The 25,000-nt window shown below is 48.3% G+C and overlaps 1 protein-coding gene across 1 annotated transcript in view; it reads left to right on the forward strand.

Moving 5' to 3' along the window:
- Window positions 1-25,000, forward strand: part of rims2b (regulating synaptic membrane exocytosis 2b) — a 60,925-nt gene that overhangs the window by 8,647 nt on the left and 27,278 nt on the right. The window contains 12 exon segments of the mRNA XM_030064310.1: window positions 483-693; window positions 4,768-4,949; window positions 7,719-7,893; window positions 8,035-8,245; window positions 9,339-9,605; window positions 19,430-19,494; window positions 20,796-20,915; window positions 21,178-21,277; window positions 21,396-21,519; window positions 21,968-21,999; window positions 22,137-22,246; window positions 24,132-24,176. Of these exon segments, the coding sequence (XP_029920170.1) occupies window positions 483-693; window positions 4,768-4,949; window positions 7,719-7,893; window positions 8,035-8,245; window positions 9,339-9,605; window positions 19,430-19,494; window positions 20,796-20,915; window positions 21,178-21,277; window positions 21,396-21,519; window positions 21,968-21,999; window positions 22,137-22,246; window positions 24,132-24,176 (1,642 nt within the window).

Raw genomic sequence — 25,000 nt, forward strand, 5'->3', positions numbered from 1 at the left:
AGCAGCTGGAGAACCAGAGGGCAAAACAAACATTTACACAGAGATAAGAACTGACCTCTGACCTCTGACCTCTGACCTGTCAGCGCGAAACTGAAGATCTTTTCCAGTCAAACAGAGTGAAGTGACATCCTGTCTGCTGATGCGTCAGCAGCTGCGGCAGGCGGGGGGGGCTGCGGTGGGCGGGGGGCGGGGGGCGGGGGTGGGGGACGCTGCGGTGGGCGGGGGTGGGGGACGGGGGACGCTGCGGTGGGCGGGGGGCGGGGGGCGGGGGTGGGGGACGCTGCGGTGGGCGGGGGTGGGGGACGCTGCGGTGGGCGGGGTCCCCCAGCTAAAAGGTATATTTTTGAAACAAAACAATGAGAGTTGTCCAAAAATCTTTTATTGTGGAAGGGAAAAGCCTGAGCAACTTCCTGTGTGTCAGCAGAGGAGGAAGGCCTGACCTCTGACCCCTGACCTCTGACCCCTCCCCCTGTCCCCCGCAGGAAGTTGCACCAGCAGTTTGAGCTGTATAAGGACCAGGTGAGGAGGATCGGGGAGGAGGCGCCGGCTGGCCCCGTCACCCGCGGCGATTCGCCAACCTGCGGCGTCTGCCGAAAAACCAAGTTTGCCGACGGCTGCGGCCGCGCCTGCTGCTACTGCCAGACCAGGTTCTGCGCCCGCTGTGGGGGGCGGGTGGCGCTACGCTCCAACAAGGTGACTGCTTCCTGCTTCCTGCTTCCTGCTTCCTGCTTCCTGCTTCCTGCTGTCTGTCTGTCACATGACTCTGGCTGGTCCACTGGAATAGATTTTTAGACCTGATATCGATCATCAGTAATCACTGATACACCAATAACCCGATCTGAAGACTGACATTAGAAACAGCAACACGAACCTGCATTATTGTTATATTAGTTAAAAAAAGAAAACGTGACCTGAGATCAAAGTGTCACACCTGCAGGTCTCAGGTGAGTCGTGTTCAGATCCACTCAAACTTTATTAGGCCAGACAAAAATAATTTCTGGGTTCCGGTTCCTGACCGAGTGTCCCATTCAACCCCCGAGTCAGGTTATTTTATTGGCCTCTGTGTAAAAATAAAATAAAAAACTAAAATAAAGGCACCATGCGACCGAGTGGGACCTTGTTGGCATTGGTCAAAAGTTAAGCAGGGCTTTTATTTTGATATATGTTGCACTCGCCTTATTTGTGATGTTCTCGCGTAACTTCGGAAAATAACTTCATGGAATCACACACCACCGACAGCACCGGCTGGAAAGAATAGACTTCCGCACAGTGTGTGTGTGTGTGTGTGTGTGTGTGTGTGTGTGTGTGATTTGTCCTCGCAAACCACCAGAGAAAATAATCCGACTACAAGAGAAAACCTTTGCAGATGCAGTTAAAGAGGTGAAACAGTGCCATTGTAGATTTGCAAGTGCAGCAGGCAAACATGACGGGGGATCCGTCATGTTTTCCTGCTGCCCCCCCCGTGGAGCCTGGCTCTATGGTGGTGGGCGTGATGGGTGTATTTGACTTCAGGATAGACCTGTGTTGAAAAGATCGATCCTCCGATTTTGAATCGATCTTCATTTAAATTCCCATGGATCGATCTGTACGCCCAAAGATCAATCTTTTAATATATATATATATATATATATATATATGTATATATGTGGGCGGCACGGTGGTGCAGTGGTTAGCACTGTCGCCTCACAGTGAGAAGGTCCTGGGTTCGATTCCCACCCAAGGTCCTTTCTGTGTGGAGTTTGCATGTTCTCCCCGTGTCTGCGTGGGTTTCCTCCGGGCACTCCGGTTTCCTCCCACCGTCCAAAGACATGCAGGTTAGGTGAATTGGAGAAGCTAAATTGCCCCTAGGTGTGACTGTGTGTGTGAATGTCAGTGTTTGTCTGTCTGCCCTGCGATGGACTGGCGACCTGTCCAGGGTGTTTCCTTGCCTTCGCCCTATGTGTGCTGGGATAGGCTCCAGCACCCCCCCGCGACCCTAGTGAGGATAAGCGGTTTAGAAGATGAATGAATGAATGTATATATGTATATATATATGTATGTATGTATGTATATATGTATATGTATATATATATACACTACTCACAAAAAGTTAGGGATATTTGGCTTTTGGGTGAAATTTGTGGAAAATGTAAAAAGTTCACACTACAGTGATATTATATCATGAAAGTAGGGCATTTAAGTAGAAGCATACACTGGTGATTTCCTCATCTCAAACAATTTCTTGAAACAAAAGCCAACAACAGTGGTGGGTATACCACAACAAAAAATGTCAGTGTCAATAACTTGTCATGTGCCCTTGAGCATCAATTACAGCTTGACAGCGACGTCTCATGCTGTTCACAAGTCGACTTATTGTCTGCTGAGGCATGGCATCCCACTCTTCTTGAAGGGCGGCCCTCAGGACATTGAGGTTCTGGGGTACAGAGCTCCGAGCCTCTACACGGCCACTCAGCTGATCCCATAGGTTTTCTATGGGATTCAGGTCTGGAGAAAGTGCAGGCCACTCCATCTGAGGTACCCCAGTCTCCAGCAGCCGTTCCCTAATGATACGACCTCGATGAGCTGGAGCATCAAACACCTGATGTGAATTTTGCCGTTAAACTCCTTGTTTGAGAACAGCAACTTGTGCAAAAAGTACTGAAACATTGAACAGTTGGACATGTGCATTCAAAAGTTTACAGAAGGTCACATTAAGTTCACCTGGAAAGGTCATAATGCATTTTAGGTTCATCCTGAAATTTCACCCGAAAGCCGAATATCCCTAACTTTTTGTGAGTAGTGTATGTATGTATGTATCTATCTATCTATCTATCTATGTATATATATATCTATATATATATCTATATATCTATATCTATATCTATCTATATATAGATATAGATATAGATATATATATATCTATATATATAGACATATATATAGACATATATATATATATATATATATAGGGAAGCGAATCTGGGTGGCACAACCCCTCCAGTCGTTTGACCTGCACCACCAAGAACAACATAAGTGTAATAATTTAATAATAATAATGATTTAACATATTGTTAAATTATTTGAGTCACGCTTACTGGTAAACATCTACTCCTGCAAGATAATTTATTATGTTCTACAACTTATAAACATATACTAACACTACATACTGAGTGTTTGAGCATCATATTTCTTCTGGGCTACAAAAGGTGGTCCTAGCCATTTTTACCAGTCTTACAGCCATTTTAATTATCAATACCCATATTCATTTGTTGTCCAATGACACAATATAATACAAGTATTAATGTGTTGCATAACTAGACAGGCATGTAACTCAGTAACAGCTCAAAGTGCTTTTTAATAAAACTAACCAATTCAATATCGGATCGAATCGAATCAGATCGAATTGTGATAATCGATTCTGAATCTTGTGAATCGGAATCGAATCGATTCTTGAAATCTGAATCGATACCCAGCACTACTTCAGGTACCTAGCGCTGCGATGCGAGCCAGAGACACCTCCCTGTGCTAGTAATAACGCTGCTCCGTCCGTTAAAAAGGTGGTAACTTATGCAAATATTGAAATAATTATATTTAAAATGCAACCCATGCATCGCTTCCAAAAATAAAAAAAGAATAAAATAAAATAAAATCCCTACCTACCCATCCTTCCCATGAATAAATAAAATAAAATAAATCCCCCCTACGCATCCTTAAAATGCTAAATAAAATAAAAAATAAAATAAAATAAATTCCCTACCTATTAATGCCCTTAAATGACAAGGAACCGGAACCCAAAGTTTTTTTTTTGTTTGGCCTTAAGACTGAGAACGGAGACGAGGCCCCGCCCACTGGCTGTCTGTCAGACAGAGGGGCGGGGCCTAACTGGCTTTCATGTGGACCAGATGACCATCCAGATTATTGATCAATTCTGAATATCAGCTGATGATTGATCGATGTCCAACATAGATCAATAATTGATCAGTCTGATCGAGTTACTAACAGAAAAACTGATGAATTTATTCTAAAGATTATTGTGGTTTTTCTGCTCCTGAATTTTTGATTTAGTTTTTTAAAAATTTTTTTGTTGTTGTTGTTGTGTGTCTGTTCTTGTCAAAGGTTAATGTTTTTGTTTCATCTACCGAGTTATTTTATTTTATTTTATTTTATTTTATTTTATTTTATTTTATTTTATTTATTATTTTATTTTATTTTATTTTATTTTTATTTTATTTATCTTTACTTTCGGTCGGTTTGTCTTTTTCTGTTACTGACACGGTGTGGATTTGAATTGTTGCTTGTTTTTATTGTTGCTGTTTCTGCGTGGAACCCAGAGGAACATCAGCGAGAACTCTCTGGAGGCTGACAGGGACCCAGACTGTGTACTTTTGAGTAGCTGTCAAAAGGTTCCTCCAAAGAACCTCAAAGAACCCTGAAGATGGTCCATCAGAGTGGCTGTTTGGACACCTGCAGGTTCTTCAGGTTCTGTTGGGTGAGGTTCTGTCTGAGGTTCTCCTGTGTGATCAGTGGAACCTCGGCACGGAGCTGGAGCTGTGATGTTCTCCTGCTCACGCGACGGCAGGTTCTCCGGTTCCAGTGATGAGACGTGCAGCTGCTGGGTTTGTCCAGCAGGTGGAGCCAAACGTCCAGGAACTCTGTTGTAACAGCAGAGGCTGATGTTTGTTGTTGTTGTTGTTGTTGTTGTTGTTGTTGTTAATAAAAGTGAAAGTCAGTCAATACAACATGATGACTTTCCTCCTCCTCCTCCTCCTCCTCCTCCTCCTCCTCCAGGTGATGTGGGTGTGTAACGTGTGCAGGAGGAAGCAGGAGATGCTCACCAGGTCGGGGGCGTGGTTTGACCCCGATGCCAACGTGCCCCTCCCTCCCGCCAGCGAGGGCTCCTGCGGGGTTTCCCACCCTGGTCCACAGGGGCCGGGGGCCCCGGGGCCTCTGAAGAACGGAGCCGCCATGCGGTCAGTCTGCAGGTTTACACACACACACACACACACACACACACACAGACACACACACACACACACACACACACACACACAGACACACACACACATACAGATACACACACACTTACACACACACAAACACATTTGAACACATTGGTTTTGCTCTGATTGGTTGGCAGTTTTTTTTACAGCAATAATAAAAACATAAACCACAGACATGGTGTGTGTGTGTGTGTGTGTGTGTGTGTGTGTGTGTGTGTGTGTGTGTGCGTGTGTGTGTTAATTAGCGCGGCCTCGTGTCTCTGCTCTAATCAGCTCTGCGTCTCTAATCTGCTGCAGTAAAGTCTGGCTTAACCTGCAGCTAAATACAGCACAGCTAACAGCATTACACACACACACACACACACACACACACACACACACACACACAGCCACGCTGCTCAGAGCTGCCGGAGGGTGGGAGCTACGCTGTGATGTCACTTCCTGTTTGGCAGAGAGGGGGCGGGGCCTGGAGCAGCAGCTTAGTTCTGGTTATGATTCCAGTTATTAAAGTGGAGAGAGACGCCGCGTCGATGTGCACACACAGCTGGGCGTGTGTGTGTGTGTGTATGTGTGTGTGTGTTTGTGTGTGTGTGAGGGTGTGAGTGTGTGTGTGATATGATAATGTGGAATATTTAATGCGTCGGAGCCTGGACGTCCGACTGACAGACAGGTAACACGCCGCTGCTGGGGAATATATTCCTTATTATTCCAGATTAACGTGACGAGCCAGACAAGTTACTGAGACCAAAAATGTTGCAAGTAACATCATGAGCTTCAGGCGTTTCCATGGAAACCTGCTCTGTTAACCCTTTGAATGGCATGGCATTATGTGGCATGTTGACATATCTGATGTAGCTTTAATATTCATGTCCATTTATTTATTTTTATGTATTTAAGGTTTTATTTTTATATTTTCTAATATTTAGTTTTTACTTTTTCCTGAAAATAAAAGTTGAGGTTGTAGTTTGCAGCCGTTTTGTTCTGTACTGTTCTGAGACGTGGCTCTACTTTGTCCTCACTTTTCACACACACATACACACACACACACACACACACAGTACAGGCCAAAAGTTTGGACACACCTTCTCATTCAATGCATTTTCTTTATTTTCATGACTATTTACATTGTAGATTCTCACTGAAGGAATCAAAACTATGAACGAACACATGTGGAGTTATGTACTTAACAAAAAAAGGTGAAATAACTGAAAACATGTTTTATATTCTAGTTTCTTCAAAATAGCCACCCTTTGCTCTGATTACTGCTTTGCACACTCTTGGCATTCTCTCCATGAGCTTCAAGAGGTAGTCACCTGAAATGGTTTTCCAACAGTCTTGAAGGAGTTCCCAGAGGTGTTTAGCACTTGTTGGCCCCTTTGGCTTCACTCTGCGGTCCAGCTCACCCCAAACCATCTGGATTGGGTTCAGGTCCGGTGACTGTGGAGGCCAGGTCATCTGCCGCAGCACTCCATCACTCTCCTTCTTGGTCAAATAGCCCTTACACAGCCTGGAGGTGTGTTTGGGCTCATTGTCCTGTTGAAAAATAAATGATGGTCCAACTAAACGCAAACCGGATGGGATGGCATGTCGCTGCAGGATGCTGTGGTAGCCATGCTGGTTCAGTGTGCCTTCAATTTTGAATAAATCCCCAACAGTGTCACCAGCAAAACACCCCCAGACCATCACACCTCCTCCTCCATGCTTCACAGTGGGAACCAGGCATGTGGAATCCATCCGTTCACCTTTTCTGCGTCTCACAAAGACACGGCGGTTGGAACCAAAGATCTCAAATTTGGACTCATCAGACCAAAGCACAGATTTCCACTGGTCTGATGTCCATTCCTTGTGTTTCTTGGCCCAAACAAATCTCTTCTGCTTGTTGCCTCTCCTTAGCAGTGGTTTCCTAGCAGCTATTTGACCATGAAGGCCTGATTGGTGCAGTCTCCTCTTAACAGTTGTTCTAGAGATGGGTCTGCTGCTAGAACTCTGTGTGGCATTTATCTGCTCTCTGATCTGAGCTGCTGTTAACTTGCCATTTCTGAGGCTGGTGACTCGGATGAACTTGTCCTCAGAAGCAGAGGTGACTCTTGCTCTTCCTTTCCTGGGTCGGTCCTCATGTGTGCCAGTTTCGTTGTAGCGCTTGATGGTTTTTGCGACTCCACTTGGGGACACATTTAAAGTTTTTGCAATTTTCCGGACTGACTGACCTTCATTTCTTAAAGTAATGATGGCCACTCGTTTTTCTTTAGTTAGCTGATTGGTTCTTGCCATAATATGAATTTTAACAGTTGTCCAATAGGGCTGTCGGCTGTGTAGTAACCTGACTTCTGCACAACACAACTGATGGTCCCAACCCCATTGATAAAGCAAGAAACTCCACTAATGAACCCTGATAAGGCACACCTGTGAAGTGCAAACCATTTCAGGTGACTACCTCTTGAAGCTCATGGAGAGAATGCCAAGAGTGTGCAAAGCAGTAATCAGAGCAAAGGGTGGCTATTTTGAAGAAACTAGAATATAAAACATGTTTTCAGGTATTTATTTATGTATGTGTGTGTATGTGTGTGTGTGTGTGTGTGTGTGTGTGTGTGTTTGAGTGTGTGTGTTTGTGTGTGTGTGAACCCTAACCACCAGCATAATGAAGATTTTTAAAATATTTTTAAAAGAATCGATCAATTAAAAAACATCCTGAATGATGATCTTCCTGCTCTCTGATTGGTGCGCTGTGTGTGAGGGCAGGAGGCGGAGCTTGTCGGGGTCGTACTGCGATGGCGGCGGCAGGATGCCTCACTCCCCCTCCGACCACGGCCCGGACCCCCGCGCCCGCTCGCCTCGTGGTTCCCATGGTTACGAGGAGGAGGGCCGGGGCAGGAGGAGCTCCAGCAGGGACGGGCGGGGCCGCTGGCCCTCTCAGGTGAGCGGAGCACGGACCAGAATGCACTGCAGCAGACAGACCGCCACGCACTGCAGGGGCATCACACGCTGGGCTGAGCGGCAGGTGAAAGGCATTGTGGGAAAGGTGTTACCTGCAGTGTGTGTGTGTGTGTGTGTGCAGGACTATCCTCTGGACCAGGCGCAGGACGAGCGGGAGCTGCGGCGCCGGCAGGAGGAGGAGTACCAGGCCCGTTACCGTAGCGACCCCAACCTGGCCCGCTACCCGGTGAAGCCGCAGCCGAGCGAGGAGGCCATGCGGGTGCTGGCGCAGGTCGGCCGCATGCGCCACCAGCGCCGCCACAGCGACGTTTCCCTGGCAACCACCGAGCTCGGTGCGTCCCCTTGTTTTCAGCTCCTAGTGTCAGAACCAGAGCCGCCAGCAGGGGGCGCCGCACAGCCCTCTGCACGCTAACCCTGCTCCTCCTGCAGGGGGCGCTGCAGAGGCTGAGCAGAGTGTCAGCTCTGTAGATGATAATCCTGCTCCTCCTGCAGGGGGCGCCGCAGAGGCTGAGCAGAGTGTCAGCTCTGTAGATGATAATCCTGCTCCTCCTGCAGGGGGCGCTGCAGAGGCTGAGCAGAGTGTCGGCTCTGTAGATGATAATCCTGCTCCTCCTGCAGGGGGCGCTGCAGAGGCTGAGCAGAGAGATCCACATTTCTCTGAGCTCAGAGGAAGGAAATGTGGAACATTTAGGAAGCAGATGATTGGTTCTCCTGTGGTTCTGCAGCCAGTCAGCAGCACAGAGCCTCAATGCCTCACAGCATTTTACAGCCATGGATTATAATCTCAGTTTATAATCCTGTCTGCAGCAGAAATATGGACAGGAACAGTCCAGTTACTGATCAATATCTGGATCAAATGGACTGATCAGTTTAGATCACAGGTGTTAAACTGGAGCCATGGAGGCCGAGAGGCTGCAGGTTTTCATTCCAACCAAAAACTCCAGCAGGTGATTAGCCCCGCCTCTCTGTTTGGAGGTGAGCTCATCAGTGAAACCACCTGCTGGAGTTTTTGGTTGGAACGAAAACCTGCAGCCTCTCGGCCTCCATGGCTCCAGTCTGACCCCCCTGCTCTGTTTAGCTCAGTGCTGCCCCCGCTGGACACAACACTGACCTGCAGGCTGTTTAGCTCAGTGCTGCCCCCGCTGGACACAACACTGACCTGCAGGCTGTTTAGCTCAGTGCTGCCCCCGCTGGACACAACACTGACCTGCAGGCTGTTTAGCTCAGTGCTGCCCCCGCTGGACACAACACTGACCTGCAGGCTGTTTAGCTCAGTGCTGCCCCCGCTGGACACAACACTGACCTGCAGGCTGTTTAGCTCAGTGCTGCCCCCGCTGGACACAACACTGACCTGCAGGCTGTTTAGCTCAGTGCTGCCCCCGCTGGACACAACACTGACCTGCAGGCTGTGTGTCTGTCTCCCAGCTCTCCGTCAGCATCGGGCATCAGGATCGGCTGGAGGCGGAGGTCAGAGGTCGTACTCGGTAGAGCGGGCCAATCAGGCGAGCCCCACCTCTCCGCGTCGCAGCCCCGTACCCCAGCAGCACCTGGACCCGAGCTCCGCCCTGCGGAGGAAGATGACCAATGAGAGGGGCCAGAGGATGGGGAGGCTGCACGTGATTGGCAGCTTCAGCAGCTCAGAGGAGGAGCTGGCGACCACGCCCGAATACACCAGCTGTGACGAACAGGACCGTGAGTCTGAGTGTGTGTGTGTGTGTGTGTGTGTGTGTGTGTGTGTGTGTGTGTGTGTGTGTGTGTGTGCGTGTGTGCGTGTGTGTGTGTGTGTGTGTGAGAGAGAGAGAGAAATTGACTGATTTGAGTGGAATGATGCTGCGGTGATGTCACGGTGATGTCACGGTGATGTCATGAGGAGTGTGTGGGGCAACAAGCTCAGGCTCACAGATGCTGATCAGAGCAGATTCATCTGATTTCTCTCAAAACCAAAACAAACAAACAAACAAACAAACAAACAAACAAGCAGTGAGCCTCTAAAGAAAAGACCAAACAAAGAAGAGCAGAGCTGAAGTCCAGCGGCTCGTTTGGGACCTTCCTGCCGCCCGGGGAGCGGCGTGCTGAGTCAGCGCTCTGACGGCGTGTTGACTTCACACGGAGGGGAAGCGGCGTGCTGAGTCAGCGCTCTGACGGCGTGTTGACTTCACACGGAGGGGAAGCGGCGTGCTGAGTCAGCGCTCTGACGGCGTGCTGAGTCAGCGCTCTGACGGCGTGTTGACTTCACACGGAGGGGAGCGGCGTGCTGAGTCAGCGCTCTGACGGCGTGTTGACTTCACACGGAGGGGAAGCGGCGTGCTGAGTCAGCGCTCTGACGGCGTGTTGACTTCACACGGAGGGGAAGCGGCGTGCTGAGTCAGCGCTCTGACGGCGTGTTGACTTCACACGGAGGGGAAGCGGCGTGCTGAGTCAGCGCTCTGACGGCGTGTTGACTTCACACGGAGGGGAAGCGGCGTGCTGAGTCAGCGCTCTGACGGCGTGCTGAGTCAGCGCTCTGACGGCGTGTTGACTTCACACGGAGGGGAGCGGCGTGCTGAGTCAGCGCTCTGACGGCGTGTTGACTTCACACGGAGGGGAAGCGGCGTGCTGAGTCAGCGCTCTGACGGCGTGTTGACTTCACACGGAGGGGAAGCGGCGTGCTGAGTCAGCGCTCTGACGGCGTGCTGAGTCAGCGCTCTGACGGCGTGTTGACTTCACACGGAGGGGAGCGGCGTGCTGAGTCAGCGCTCTGACGGCGTGTTGACTTCACACGGAGGGGAGCGGCGTGCTGAGGTCAGCGCTCTGACGGCGTGTTGACTTCACACGGAGGGGAAGCGGCGTGCTGAGTCAGCGCTCTGACGGCGTGTTGACTTCACACGGAGGGGAGCGGCGTGCTGAGTCAGCGCTCTGACGGCGTGCTGACTTCACACGGAGGGGAAGCGGCGTGCTGAGTCAGCGCTCTGACGGCGTGTTGACTTCACACGGAGGGGAAGCGGCGTGCTGAGTCAGCGCTCTGACGGCGTGTTGACTTCACACGGAGGGGAAGCGGCGTGCTGAGTCAGCGCTCTGACGGCGTGTTGACTTCACACGGAGGGGAAGCGGCGTGCTGAGTCAGCGCTCTGACGGCGTGTTGACTTCACACGGAGGGGAGCGGCGTGCTGAGTCAGCGCTCTGACGGCATGTTGACCACACGGAGGGGAAGTGGCGTGCTGAGTCAGCGCTCTGACGGCATGTTGACCACATGGAGGGGAAGCGGCGTGCTGAGTCAGCGCTCTGACGGCGTGCTGAGTCAGCGCTCTGACGGCGTGCTGAGTCAGCGCTCTGACGGCGTGCTGAGTCAGCGCTCTGACGGCGTGCTGAGTCAGCGCTCTGACGGCGTGCTGAGTCAGCGCTCTGACGGCGTGCTGAGCGGCTGCTGACCTGAAGGCCTTTCATCCTGTTGGCCACAAAATATAAATGACCTATATGTAATCTATAGACTATCAATAATCAGGTTTGTTTTGTTGTAGCTGAACAGGCTGAAGCTAACAGGCTAACTGTGTGTGTGTGTGTGTGTGTGTGTGTGTGTGTGTGTGTCCCAGTGTGACTCCACAGTATTAATCTGCTGCTGACCCTGATACTGACCAGCTTTGTCCTCAGCACATCAGCACAGCCAGCTGGACCATCAATAATCTGTGTTTTGGTTATTGATCAGAGATCCATAAGCCCAATCTGATCTCCACCCTTCAAATCTTGTTTTTTCTCTACAACTTCAAAAATAATCCATCAGGACGAGATAATCCTCCTCTTGTTTCCAGAGTTTTCTGGATCCTGGTGGCTGATCTGCCTTCAGCACATTTATACTGAAACAGGTGAAACTGACCTGGACACAGGTGGGATTAGCTCAGATTAGCTCAGATTAGCTCATCCCACTGGTGGATTTTTCACTCGTTTGAAAAATTGACAAAAACAAAACAGTAAGATTTGAAGAGTGACGTCGCGGCTCCAGGTGTGGCGTGCCGGACGTCCGGGCTCCAACGCCCTAATCCACGACCCGTCCGACCTCATGAGGACTGTGACGATCCGTCCTCATGAGGACTGTGACGATCCGACCTCATGAGGACTGTGACGATCCGTCCGCCTCATGAGGACTGTGACGATCCGACCTCATGAGGACTGTGACGATCCGACCTCATGAGGACTGTGACGATCCGTCCTCATGAGGACTGTGACGATCCGACCTCATGAGGACTGTGACGATCCGACCTCATGAGGACTGTGACGATCCGACCTCATGAGGACTGTGACGATCCGTCCTCATGAGGACTGTGACGATCCGACCTCATGAGGACTGTGACGATCCGACCTCATGAGGACTGTGACGATCCGACCTCATGAGGACTGTGACGATCCGTCCTCATGAGGACTGTGACGATCCGTCCTCATGAGGACTGTGACGATCCGACCTCATGAGGACTGTGACGATCCGTCCGTCCTCATGAGGACTGTGACGATCCGTCCGACCTCATGAGGACTGTGACGATCCGTCCGACCTCATGAGGACTGTGACGATCCGTCCGACCTCATGAGGACTGTGACGATCCGACCTCATGAGGACTGTGACGATCCGACCTCATGAGGACTGTGACGATCCGTCCGACCTCATGAGGACTGTGACGATCCGTCCGACCTCATGAGGACTGTGACGATCCGACCTCATGAGGACTGTGACGATCCGGATCACAGATCATGACCAACAAGAGGAGAGTCGCGGAACTATCACGTTCAAACGAATAATTTATTTACAAAATATACAACTAAGGATAAACATAATAAAATGAGGTGTGGAGAGTAGGAAGATCAGTGTGTCTGCTGATGGATGCATGTGTGTGTGTGTGTGTGTGTGTGTGTGTGTGTGTGGGTGTGTGTGTGTGGGTGTGTGTGTATGTATGTAAACGCAAAACAAAAGGCCGTAGCCAAACCAAACAAAAGAGCCCAGGACCCAGGCAGGACGGTCTGGTCAGCAGGAGAGGAGGGGGGGGCGGGGGACTGGCCAGGTGCTCCCGATCACCTCTGATGCAGTCCCCGCCCACCTGATTACCTGCAAGGACAGACGAACAAGACAACACCAGGGGAAACAAGGCAGGCCCTGCAGGCAGGCGGCGACGTCATGAGACACAGAGAGCTGCAGCGGGACGGGCCCGGCTCAGGTGTGGGTACGAGGCAGGTGAAGCACACGACACACAAAGTGGCGTCCAGAGGAGACAAACCCTGAGGTCTGGAGCTCTGCAGGAGTTAGCTGCTCTGCACACTTTAACCCCTCACTTCCTGCTTCCTGCTTCCTGCTTCCTGCATGGGCGGGGCCAGCCTGCAGGATCGGGTTTTGTTGTGGTGGTTTGAGCTGCGTCCGGCTGAGGATGGGCGTCGCTGCAGCGGCTTCAGCATGTCAGCTGACACGTGACCAATCAGAGCTCAGCAGAGGACCAACAAAACAGCTGATATTTGGAGCAGGTGTGGAGGCTCTGTCGGCTGGGTGACGCCCGGCTGGACGGCCCGCCAACCCGGAGCCTGCGCGTCAGGGCTTAGCAAGGGTTTTTTGTTTTTATGCGAGTTTTCTGGTTCTTTTCCTCCGTTTCTTCTGCTCTGCTGCTTTGCTGATCTTATCTAATCATTTTCCCCGTTTGGTTCCTCTCAAAAACAAAGAAAAAAGTCAGTGAGTGAAGTGGCAAGAAATGATCTAAAAAATTAATAAACATGACAAGAACACAACACAGATTTACTACAAACTGATGAGAAAACTGTAATTAATCACATGATATGACAGGATATATTCAGAGGTCACATCAGTGAAGCTGCATCAGAGAGACAGGCAGACAGACAGACAGTGAGAGAGAGACAGGCAGAGAGAGAGACAGGCAGAGAGAGAGAGAGACAGGTTAAAATGAGGAAGAAGTTAAGCAGTGAGATGAGAGAGAGAGAGAGAGAGAGAGAGAGAGAGAGAGAGCTCCATTCATGCGTGCTGTCTCTCTCTCTGTGATGTTAATTAGCTCATTGTGATAATCTACTTACTGCTGAACTCTCCCTCTGTGTGTGTGTGTGTGTGTGTGTGTGTGTGTGTCCATGTGCTGAAGAAATGAAATGTCTTTGTTTTTGTTATTTTCCTGTTTGAGCTGGAAGTAGATCCGACAGTTAGCTTCCACATCGTAATCTTACGCCAGGAAGAAAGGGCCTGAGAGACCTTTCACAAATAATAATAATAATAATAATAATAATAACAACAACAACAACAACAATTATATTAATAATAATAATAATAATAATAATAATAATAGTGATAATAACTTACTGATTCTTGAGAATTTGGATAAATCATGTCCCACTAAGAAAAATGCTATTTCTGCTGGAAATTCAGAACATTTTAATGAATAAAAAGAATCAAGGGCATAATCAGGGGGTCCTTTGCACATTTGTAAGGTTCTTTTATAGGTTTATTTTTAATTTGTATTAATTTAATGATTATATGTTGGCCCATGGCCTACAAAACCAGTTGTCCTCAGATAGGAGATAATCATTTCAACTTGATTAAAACAACAAAAAGTAATAATTTCATTGAATAATATATTTACCACATGAGTTTTGAACAATATTTACTATTATTTTGTGGTTGCTCAAAATGTGTCCCAGATATTCGTCACCACCGTCAGATATTTATTTAAAAAATAATAATAAAAAAATTACAAGGTCAATTACATTCCTGAGGAGCCCTTTTCAAACCTTCAGCTCTGCTGCATGCTTCAAGACCGCTCAGGCTCCTGGAAGTTTGCTATTTTCTCTTAAATCTCTTCATATTTTTGGACACTGTTACTGTCACCACCATAACATGTCAACACCGTCACTTCTGTATAAAAAAATATTAGATTAGATTATGGAATAAATGTATACTTTTTAAGGAGAGGTCTGATGCAGGTAGCAACAGGGTGAAAACAAGCTGGCTAATGTGATCAACTCATGCTGATCATGTGAAAGAGCAGGTTTTTGTCTCCACCGTCAGACGTCACCACCGTCAGGTTTTCTGTGTGACGGTGATGACTGAAGTCTGAAAAATGCTTATAACAGAGCTCAGGATTCTTATTTTTTGTACCAAATAGTTAAATAAAGTTGTTAAGCAAGAAGCCATTGACTTGAGTGGTATAAATTTTGGAAATGTATGTTTTAATGAGGCGACTGTCACCACCGTCAGATTAGTGTCACCACCGTCAGAGGCAGTTATATTGGTTTTAAATGAATATGCTTACAATATGTTTCTTTGGTGCTGTTGAGTTATTAAAGTAATAGTCTCTTTAATACAAAAATATGTTTTTCAAATAAAAAAAAAAGAAACATTACGGTGATGGTGTTGACAAAAACAAAGTAGCCTAATAACTGGAAAAACCTATTTTATGAAAGAAATGCAAAATGAGGAGGTTGCACCGGTACATTGCTGAACAGCCAAGACCTTGGCCTATAATGAGATACCTTCAGATTTTGTAATTTAACTCACTTTTTTTCTCAAAATTAAAACCTGTTTTATCCAAATTCCCAAGAATCAGTGAACTGCAGTTCCAAAAGAAAACTCTTCTGGTCCGGGTGCGGGTTCGGGTGTGGGTTATGTTGAGGATGTCATGATGGTGGAGGTTTACGCTCCACTGAGTGCTGTCTAGCTTTCAAAGCCAAATGGCACCTTCACTTCCTTGATTTGATGTGCTTCCTGTTGGAACAGGAAGTTGGGGCGGGATATGGTGCAGGGAGGGTAAACCAACAGGAAGTTGCTGGTGCGTGAGGAGGTCACCCTCAAAGATATTTCCTTGTACAGGAAGTAGAAGTCATGTGACTTCTCAGTCAGGTCCCGTCTGGAGTTCTGGAGGACGAGGCGTAAAGGGTTCCGGTGCGCTGCGGTTCCTCAGCTCAGGGGTAGAACATCTTCAGGTGACGAGCTTAACTCTTCCTTCCACGTCACCGGGCCAAAAGCCTCGTCACAGATTATACCCCCTGATTGGCTCAGATGGCTGCTAGCTCCTCCCCCCTGATCAGGAGCTCAGAGGAGGTGCTCAGTGTGCGGCTGCCATTGCTCTGAAGACACCGGGAGAACGTCGGGAGAACGTGGGCCGGACGCCATCCCAGCAAAGCATGCCGGCTGAAGGTGGGCTGGGACCCGGCAGATAATCTGATCCAGATTAGAGCGGGACGCGGCGGCCTCGCGGCTCCGGTACCACCGACCCGCCGAATCACAGCCTCATGTCCCGTCTCTCCAATTGGATTAAAAGAGGAGGGAGCCGCAGGTCTGGATTAGCGAGCCTCAGGAGTCACAGGGAGATCTGCTGCAACGCAGGAATAGAAACACCAGGCACAGCACACTGACGCCTCATATACTGGTCTTCAGCTGGTCTTTGACTGGTCTGTCCTAAGGGTTTTCTACTGGTTTTCTCCTGGGATCTGATTGGAGTTAACTGGAGAGTCTGGAAATGCCGAGTTGGAGAACATGAGTCCGGTGGAACATGAAGATCCAGTGGGAACACAGAGAGAACTTTCAACTAGAAGCAGCCGAGCAGTTTATTACCGAGACCCTCACTGAGCCAGCAGACCTGAGAGCTGCCTCTGTGGCTGGACGTCACCAAGCTACCTGCTGAGGAGACAGACAGGCAGGCAGGCAGACAGACAGACAGACAGATAGACAGACAGACAGGCAGACAGACAGACAGACAGGCAGACAGACACAGGTAGATAGACAGACAGACAGGCAGGCAGGCAGGCAGGCAGACAGACAGACAGGCAGACAGACACAGGTAGATGGACAGATAGATAGGTAGATAAATAGATAGATGGGCAGGTAGAGGGTTAGCAGTCTGTTAATCTCATTACAGAGAGGCATGAACTGCTCTGCAGCCTGTGGGCCAGATCCAACACACACACACACACACACACACAAACAAACACAAACACACACACACATAAACACACAGAGGAGACACAGATACAACGCCTCCTCTTCCTCTGCTGACGCCTCCTTCCACCTCCCCGTCTCCATGGGGTTCACACACACCTGTGAGTACAATGAGATGTGTGTGTGTGTGTGTGTGTGTGTGTGTGTGTGTGTGTGTGGTTGGTTGTTGGTAGTTTCCGGTGGTTGTTGGTTGTTTGTGGTGGTTGTTGGTTGTTTCCGGTGGTTGTTGGTAGTTTCCGGTGGTTGTTGGTTGTTTGTGGTGGTTGTTGGTTGTTTCCGGTGGTTGTTGGTTGTTTCCGGTGGTTGTTGGTTGTTTGTGGTGGTTTTTGGTTGTTTCTGGTGGTTGTTGGTTGTTTGTGGTGGTTGTTGGTTGTTTCCGGTGGTTGTTGGTAGTTTCTGGTGGTGGTTCTTGGTTGTTTGTGGTGGTTGTTGGTTGTTTCCGGTGGTTGTTGGTAGTTTCTGGTGGTTGTTGGTTGTTTGTGGTGGTTGTTGGTTGTTTGTGGTGGTTGTTGGTTGGTTGTTTGTGGTGGTTGTTGGTTGTTTGTGGTGGTTGTTGGTTGTTTCCGGTGGTTGTTGGTAGTTTCTGGTGGTTGTTGGTTGTTTGTGGTGGTTGTTGGTTGTTTGTGGTGGTTGTTGGTTGTTTGTGGTGGTGGTTGTTGGTTGTTTGTGGTGGTTGTTGGTTGTTTGTGGTGGTGGTTGTTGGTTGTTTGTGGTGGTTGTTGGTTGTTTGTGGTGGTTGTTGGTAGTTTCTGGTGGTTGTTGGTAGTTTCTGGTGGTTGTTGGTTGTTTGTGGTGGTTGTTGGTTGTTTGTGGTGGTTGTTGGTTGTTTCCGGTGGTTGTTGGTAGTTTCTGGTGGTTGTTGGTTGTTTGTGGTGGTTGTTGGTTGTTTGTGGTGGTTGTTGGTTGTTTGTGGTGGTTGTTGGTTGTTTGTGGTGGTGGTTGTTGGTTGTTTGTGGTGGTTGTTGGTAGTTTCTGGTGGTTGTTGGTTGTTTGTGGTGGTTGTTGGTTGTTTCCGGTGGTTGTTGGTAGTTTGTGGTGGTGGTTGTTGGTTGTTTGTGGTGGTTGTTGGTTGTTTGTGGTGGTTGTTGGTTGTTTCCGGTGGTTGTTGGTTGTTTCCGGTGGTTGTTGGTAGTTTCTGGTGGTTGTTGGTTGTTTGTGGTGGTTGTTGGTTGGTTGTTTGTGGTGGTTGTTGGTTGTTTGTGGTGGTTGTTGGTTGTTTCCGGTGGTTGTTGGTTGTTTGTGGTGGTTGTTGGTTGTTTGTGGTGGTGGTTCTTGGTTGTTTGTGGTGGTTGTTGGTTGTTTGTGGTGGTGGTTCTTGGTTGTTTGTGGTGGTTGTTGGTTGTTTGTGGTGGTTGTTGGTTGTTTGTGGTGGTTGTTGGTAGTTTCCGGTGGTTGTTGGTAGTTTCTGGTGGTTGTTGGTTGTTTGTGGTGGTTGTTGGTTGTTTCCGGTGGTTGTTGGTAGTTTCTGGTGGTTGTTGGTTGTTTGTGGTGGTTGTTGGTTGTTTGTGGTGGTGGTTCTTGGTTGTTTGTGGTGGTTGTTGGTTGTTTGTGGTGGTGGTTCTTGGTTGTTTGTGGTGGTTGTTGGTTGTTTGTGGTGGTTGTTGGTTGTTTGTGGTGGTTGTTGGTAGTTTCCGGTGGTTGTTGGTAGTTTCTGGTGGTTGTTGGTTGTTTGTGGTGGTTGTTGGTTGTTTCCGGTGGTTGTTGGTAGTTTCTGGTGGTTGTTGGTTGTTTGTGGTGGTTGTTGGTTGTTTGTGGTGGTGGTTGTTGGTTGTTTGTGGTGGTTGTTGGTAGTTTCCGGTGGTTGTTGGTAAGTTCCTCTCTGTTATGTAAGACTGAGGCTGATTCATTCTGAGAAGCTACAGCTTGTCTTGACTATTGGTCATCATGCCTGGTGGTACTTGTTCAGTGATTGGCCTCTAACAAAGCCGTCCCCCGCTCACCCTGACACAGGCAGGTCAGAGGTCAGAGGTCGGGAGCTGGCTCCGCCTCCCTCGCAGGTCACATGTCCAGACTGTGTGATGTGTGACCTGTTTCCCAGAATGTATTTCAGCAGTTTTCAGCAGCTGCTGTGTGGCTGTATGCAGACATGGTGTGGGCTCTGTGTGCGTTTCCATGGAGACAGAAACATCTCCATGTGTGTAGATCCACACACGGAGCCTAAATATGACACATGCATTCAAACTATATATTGTCCTTCTAAATACATCTACCTGCTCAGCAGGTGTGCATGAGAGAACAGATGAGTCATACATGTCATGTGATACATCTGTATGCCCATATATGGAAATGTGCTGTTTACTCTTCCTGAAAATATGGGGAAACTAGTAAACAGTGTGTGTGTGTGTGTGTGTGTGTGTGTGTGTGTGTGTGTGTGTTCTTGGGGGTTTACTGTTTATTTTTGCTGATTATCAGTTATGTGTGTGTATTTGTTTGTAAATGTTATAAATGTACGTGTGTGTGTGTGTGTGTGTGTGTGTGTGTGTGTGTGTGTGTGTGTGTGTGTGTGTGTGTGTGCACTTGCTCACCTTTGACTCTCTCTCCTCTTGGCTGTCCGTCACTCGGTTGCTAGGAGACATGGATGGCCACTGGTGGGATCATGGTTCCTGGCACGGCGACACGGCGGCCATGTCAATGGTATGAACAAGCCCCTCCCCCTCCCTACACCATCCATCTAACTCCGCCTCCGCCTGTCTGTCTGCCCCCCCTTCCCTCCCCCCTTCCCACCCCCCTTCCCAGGCAACGGTGGGAGGGTAAACAGGAAACCAGCCACTGAGGAGGTGGCGTTTTTACTTGCGTCGTCTGTGGGCCTATCAGAGAGGCTGCAGGGTGTGGTGGGCGGGGCGTGGGGGTCAGAGGAGGAAGCTGATTGGCTGGAGGGGCAGGTGAAGGACTCTGGCGTCGACACCTGCAGCAGCACGACACTTAACGAGGAGGGAGACAAGGTACTAAGGGGGAGGAGCCTGGTCTGTCCTCCTCTGTCCGGGTCAGGCTCTGCTTTCTCTGTCTCATCTTAGTGATGTCACAGACCAGGACTGATGATGTCACAGCTCACGGCATGCAGCCTGGGCCAATGAGCTTCTCACAGGGGTGGGGCTTCACTGTGCCTGTCAGTCACTCCCGCTCTGGTTTCTTCTTCTCTTGCCTCTCGTCTCTTCTTCCTTCCTGTTTCCTGCTGCATGTGTCCCTCTGCCTCCCACCACCTCCCCCTGCCTTAACTGGTTCAAACTGCTTCAAGTCAGTTCAGTCCACTGGGGTTCAAGCTGGGGTCCGGGGCCCTGCAGGAGCTCGTCAGTTACACAAGGAAAGAAATGTGGTGTCACGTTCCTCCTTACAAATCCAGTTTTCTCCTCGTCGCCTTTTTGTTTCCATTTTTGAACAAAATCAAGTGAATTTGCTTTGGGAAGAACGAGCACAAAAAAACAAAACAAAAATAGGAATGATTGGAAAATTATCCATGAAAAGCTTAAAGAATACAAGAAAAGTACCAGATTTAGAAAAAAAATACCTTGAGAAAAATCCTTGACATGAAATGAGAAGAAAACGACTGAAATGATCAGATCAGCTCCTTTTGGAAACACAAACAAACAAACAACAAACAACAAACAACAAACAACAAAACGTGTTTATTGTCTCAATTTAATGTGAAAGGAAAACAAAAAACACACAAAGTGAAGACGATGAAGTCGACTGAACTGACACTGATGATGATGATGATGATGATGATGATGATGATGAGGATGATGATGATGATGATGATGATGATGAGGATGATGATGATGATGAGGATGATGATGATGATGATGATGATGATGAGGATGATGGTGATGATGGTGATGATGATGATGATGGTGATGATGATGGTGATGATGATGATGGTGATGATGATAATGATGATGATGATGTTGCTAAGCGACGCTGTGTGTTTGCCTCACAAGCAGCCAGTCACATGGCAGCAGTCCAAGGATGGGGAGCGTCTGATTGGTCGGATCCTGCTGAACAAGAGGATGAAGGACGGGACGGTTCCCGCGGATACGGGGGCGCTGCTGGGGCTCAAGGTGACTCTTCTTCTGTGGTGTTTGTGAAGGTCCAGAGAGGAGCATCCCATAATAACAACAACAACAACATGTTTACTTTCAGAAGGCAGCTGATAGATAACTTTGCCCTGCCCCCTTTTTGGCCCAAGCCAATCAGAAACTGTCCTGTTGGAACCAATCAGAACATCACCCATGACCTGTGTGTGTGTGTGTGTGTGTGTGTGTTGTGTGTGTGTGTGCGTGTGTGTGTGCGTGTGTGTGTGCGTGTGTGTGTGTGTGTCAGGTGGTGGGGGGGAAGATGACGGAGTCGGGCCGTCTCTGTGCCTTCATCACTAAGGTGAAGAGAGGAAGTCTGGCCGACACTGTGGGACACCTGAGACCAGGTAACACACACACACACACACACACACACACACACACACACACACACACACACACATGCACACACACAAACGCACACACACACTGAATCAGACTAAATCCCCCCCCCCCCCCCACCAGGTGATCAGGTTCTGGAGTGGAACGGTCGGGTTCTTCAGGGCGCGACCTTTAAGGAAGTCTACAACATCATCCTGGAGTCCAAACCGGAGCCGCAGGTGGAGCTGGTGGTGTCCCGGCCCATAGGGTGGGTCAGGGGTCAGGGGTCAGGGGTCAGGGGTCAGGGGTCGGGGCTCGGGGGTCAGGGGTCAGGGGTCGGGGCTCGGGGTCAGGGGTCAGGGTCAGGGGTCAGGGGTCGGGGTCAGGGGTCACAGTTCAGGGTTCATTGTCACTATTTAATGTGAAAGTAAAACAAAACATCAGAAACTGAAGATGATGAAGTCGACTGAACTGACACTGATGATTTATTTATTTATTTATTTATTTATTTATTTATTTATTTATTTATTTATTTATTTTATTTTATTTAATTTAACAGGGACGATACAAAAAACGATGTATCAGGTTATAAAACATGAGTACCTAGTTAGTGATGATGATGATGTTGCTAAGCAGAGGTCAGAGGTCAGAGGTGAGGGTCAGGGTCAGGGTCAGAGGTCAGAGGTCACACTGACGTGCTGTGCTGTCCCCTGCAGGGCCGACGGCTCCCACCTGCAGCTGGAGTCCAGTGAGTCTCCGCCTCCCTGCTTCTCTTCTCACTTTATTTAAAGGTTTTTCATGAAATTATGGTAAACGTGTGTGTGTGTGTGTGTGTGTGTGTGTGTGTGTGTGTGTGTGTGTGTGTGTGTGTGTGTGTGTGTGTAGGTTCCAGTTCCTTCGAGTCTCAGAAGGTCGGGCCCTCCATCTCCGTCACGTCTCCCATGAGCCCCGGCGTTCTGCGCGACGCGCCGCAGTTCCTGTCGGGTCAAGTCTCTGTGAGTACCCAGCATGCACCGCGCCCCCCACAGCCAATCAGCTCTCAGACAGTCACCGTGGTCAGAGGACATGACCTCTGACCTCGCTGCTAAACCCCGCCCCCTGACCGCCAGGACGGGGAAAAAAAAACAATCAAAAGAAAGTGCTGGAGATCCGCCGCGGCTTTTTCAGTCTGCATCAGTTTGTTTGTTTGTTTGTTTGTTTGTTTGTTTGTTTGTTTTACTTCCAGAGAGAAAATAGATCTGTTTTTAACAGACGAGTGCAGAGCTTCATCACATGATCAGAAAGAAAAACAAAACAAATAAACAAACATGTTTGACCTGTCCCAGCAGCTGGATTATAATCCCGGGCTTTCTCTTAGTTTTCTGGCTTCTCTTAACCAGACATCCTCCCTCCTGATGTTCAGTCCCATGAAGCTTCAGCTCGCTGACTGAACCCAGGCTTTTCCAGTCTAGATCTGTGCGCTCACAGAAAAGGGGCGGAGTTTGCTGCAGACGACCAATCACAGGCAAGGAAAAATCCACCTGAGCCGCATACTTTATAACGGAGGAGCAGACAATAATCTGAAATAAATACGAGGAATATAAATCCATCATCCAGGCAAAAAGCAACACAGCTGCAGCCGCAAGGAATGCTGGGAAAAAATCTCTGACTGTGTCAATGCATAAATTAGTGGGATTATAATCTGACTTCCCCACCATGACGGCACGAGTAGATCTGACTACAGTAACATTTGTGTGTTCAGTAAATGAATGTGTCTCCCACTCAGCCGTACACTCCTGCAGAGGAACTGGCCCTCTCTCACAGTGAGGGGCGACCCTCGCTGGGCCGCTGCCCTCAGTTTGAGCTTCAGCAGAATCGTCACTTTGATTCAACTGGTTTTGATATTTAATTTTATAAACCATCTGACGCCTCGTGTTTATTCTGCTGGTTAAAATATTATTTCACTGTCACTTAAAGACAGTAAAACATTTAGCATCAACTCTCATGTGGACTTTTCAGGGCAGCCAGCCTAAATACTAAATATGAGCAAACTAATGGAAACCTAAAGGAGCCCAGAGGCTGGCCTGTGTTTTATCAGGCTTTTATTTAACCCTCTCAATTAAATTCCCCTCATTTATTTTCAAAAATATTTTTAAAAATCACTTCATCAGACTACAAGATCAATTTTTGGTTGGACAGTGTAGAGTCATGAGTAAAAAAAAAAAAACAAGAAGAATTCCTTCTTCTCTTCAAACTTGAAAAAAGTGAGAGAAACACAAACAGAATGAAAATAAGAAGTCTGAGTAAAATGTATTAATTTTATAAAAGAAGAAGAAGAAAGGGGAAAAAAATCCTCGGCCTAACTTGGAAAAAAAGGAGCACAAGTTGTGAACTCGATCCTCTGGGCTCTCAGCCAATGGGCAGGCCATTTTCCCAGAGAGCTGATTGGTCAGTGGGCGGGGCTTTTCTACCTGCTGAGCTCTGATCCTGAACTTCACCTGCTCCGGAGCAGGTGAGGTGTTCAGCGTATGTTACCACGGCAACGTACCCCGATAAAAAGTAAAGCACCTTCATGGTACAGAAAACCCAGCAGGATTAACCTGAAGTGACCTCACTGAGCCCAGATCAGCTGCAGGTACAGGCCTCAGGTGTGTTCGTTTGTTTGACGACTGAAACAAAATCACGTCGGTTTTATTTTCACAGGAATTTATAATCTGACAGAGAATCAGCATTTTTACATAATTTTCATTTTTTCACTCTTTGATGTTTGAGAGGCGTCACTTCCTTTATCCTCCACCTTCATCTCCATTTTGATTTTCATTTGTCCCCACGTTGTTCCTCATCGTGTGTGTGTGTGTGTGTGTGTGTGTGTGTGTGTGTGTGTGTGTGTGTGTGTTGCAGAGTCCATGTGTGTCTAGACGGACTCCTCTTGTTCCCAGAATTCAGGTAACTCAAAGAGGAGTGACACATCTTTCGTCTTCCCGTCTTTGTGTCCTGCTGCTGGAGCTCAGCGTAGATGTAGAACACACAGACGTAGATGTAGAACACACAGACGTAGATGTAGAACACACAGACGTAGATGTAGAACACACAGACGTAGATGTAGAATACACAGACGTAGATGTAGAACACACAGACGTAGATGTAGAACACACAGACGCAGATGTAGAATACACAGACGCAGATGTAGAACACACAGACGTAGATGTAGAACACACAGACGTAGATGTAGAACACACAGACGTAGATGTAGAATACACAGATGCAGATGTAGAACACACAGACGTAGATGTAGAACACACAGACGCAGATGTAGAACAGAGCAGAACATGTTCTGTTTGTTCCACTGGCTCTGGTTCTAATGGAGTTTTAAAGGACAGGGAACCCAGTTAAAACACAGATTTTATTTCTCAGGTTTATTGTTCTGATCTGTTCCAGCAGAACAACCAGCCTTTGGCTAACGTTCTCCCAGCTAACACCTTAGCTAACGTTCTCCGAGCTAACACCTTAGCTAACGTTCTCCGAGCTAAGATTACTGTAGGCTCACAGAGCAGAGAACCTAAACACAAGTTCCCAACAGATGTTCACCTGGATCTGTTTGTCTGTGTCTGATTTTATTAGGTTCTCATTCCTTTTTTTTAAGGTTCTGCTGCCACTCTCTGGGGTTCTGCTTCTGTTCTGTTGGATTCTGCTTCTGTTGTGTCAGGTTCTACGTGTGTTCTGTAGTGTTCTGCTTCTGCTCTACATGATCTACTGGATTTGGGTTCTGA

This window comes from Myripristis murdjan, chromosome 11 (assembly GCF_902150065.1).
Source record: "Myripristis murdjan chromosome 11, fMyrMur1.1, whole genome shotgun sequence".
Taxonomy (NCBI): Eukaryota; Metazoa; Chordata; class Actinopteri; order Holocentriformes; family Holocentridae; genus Myripristis; species Myripristis murdjan.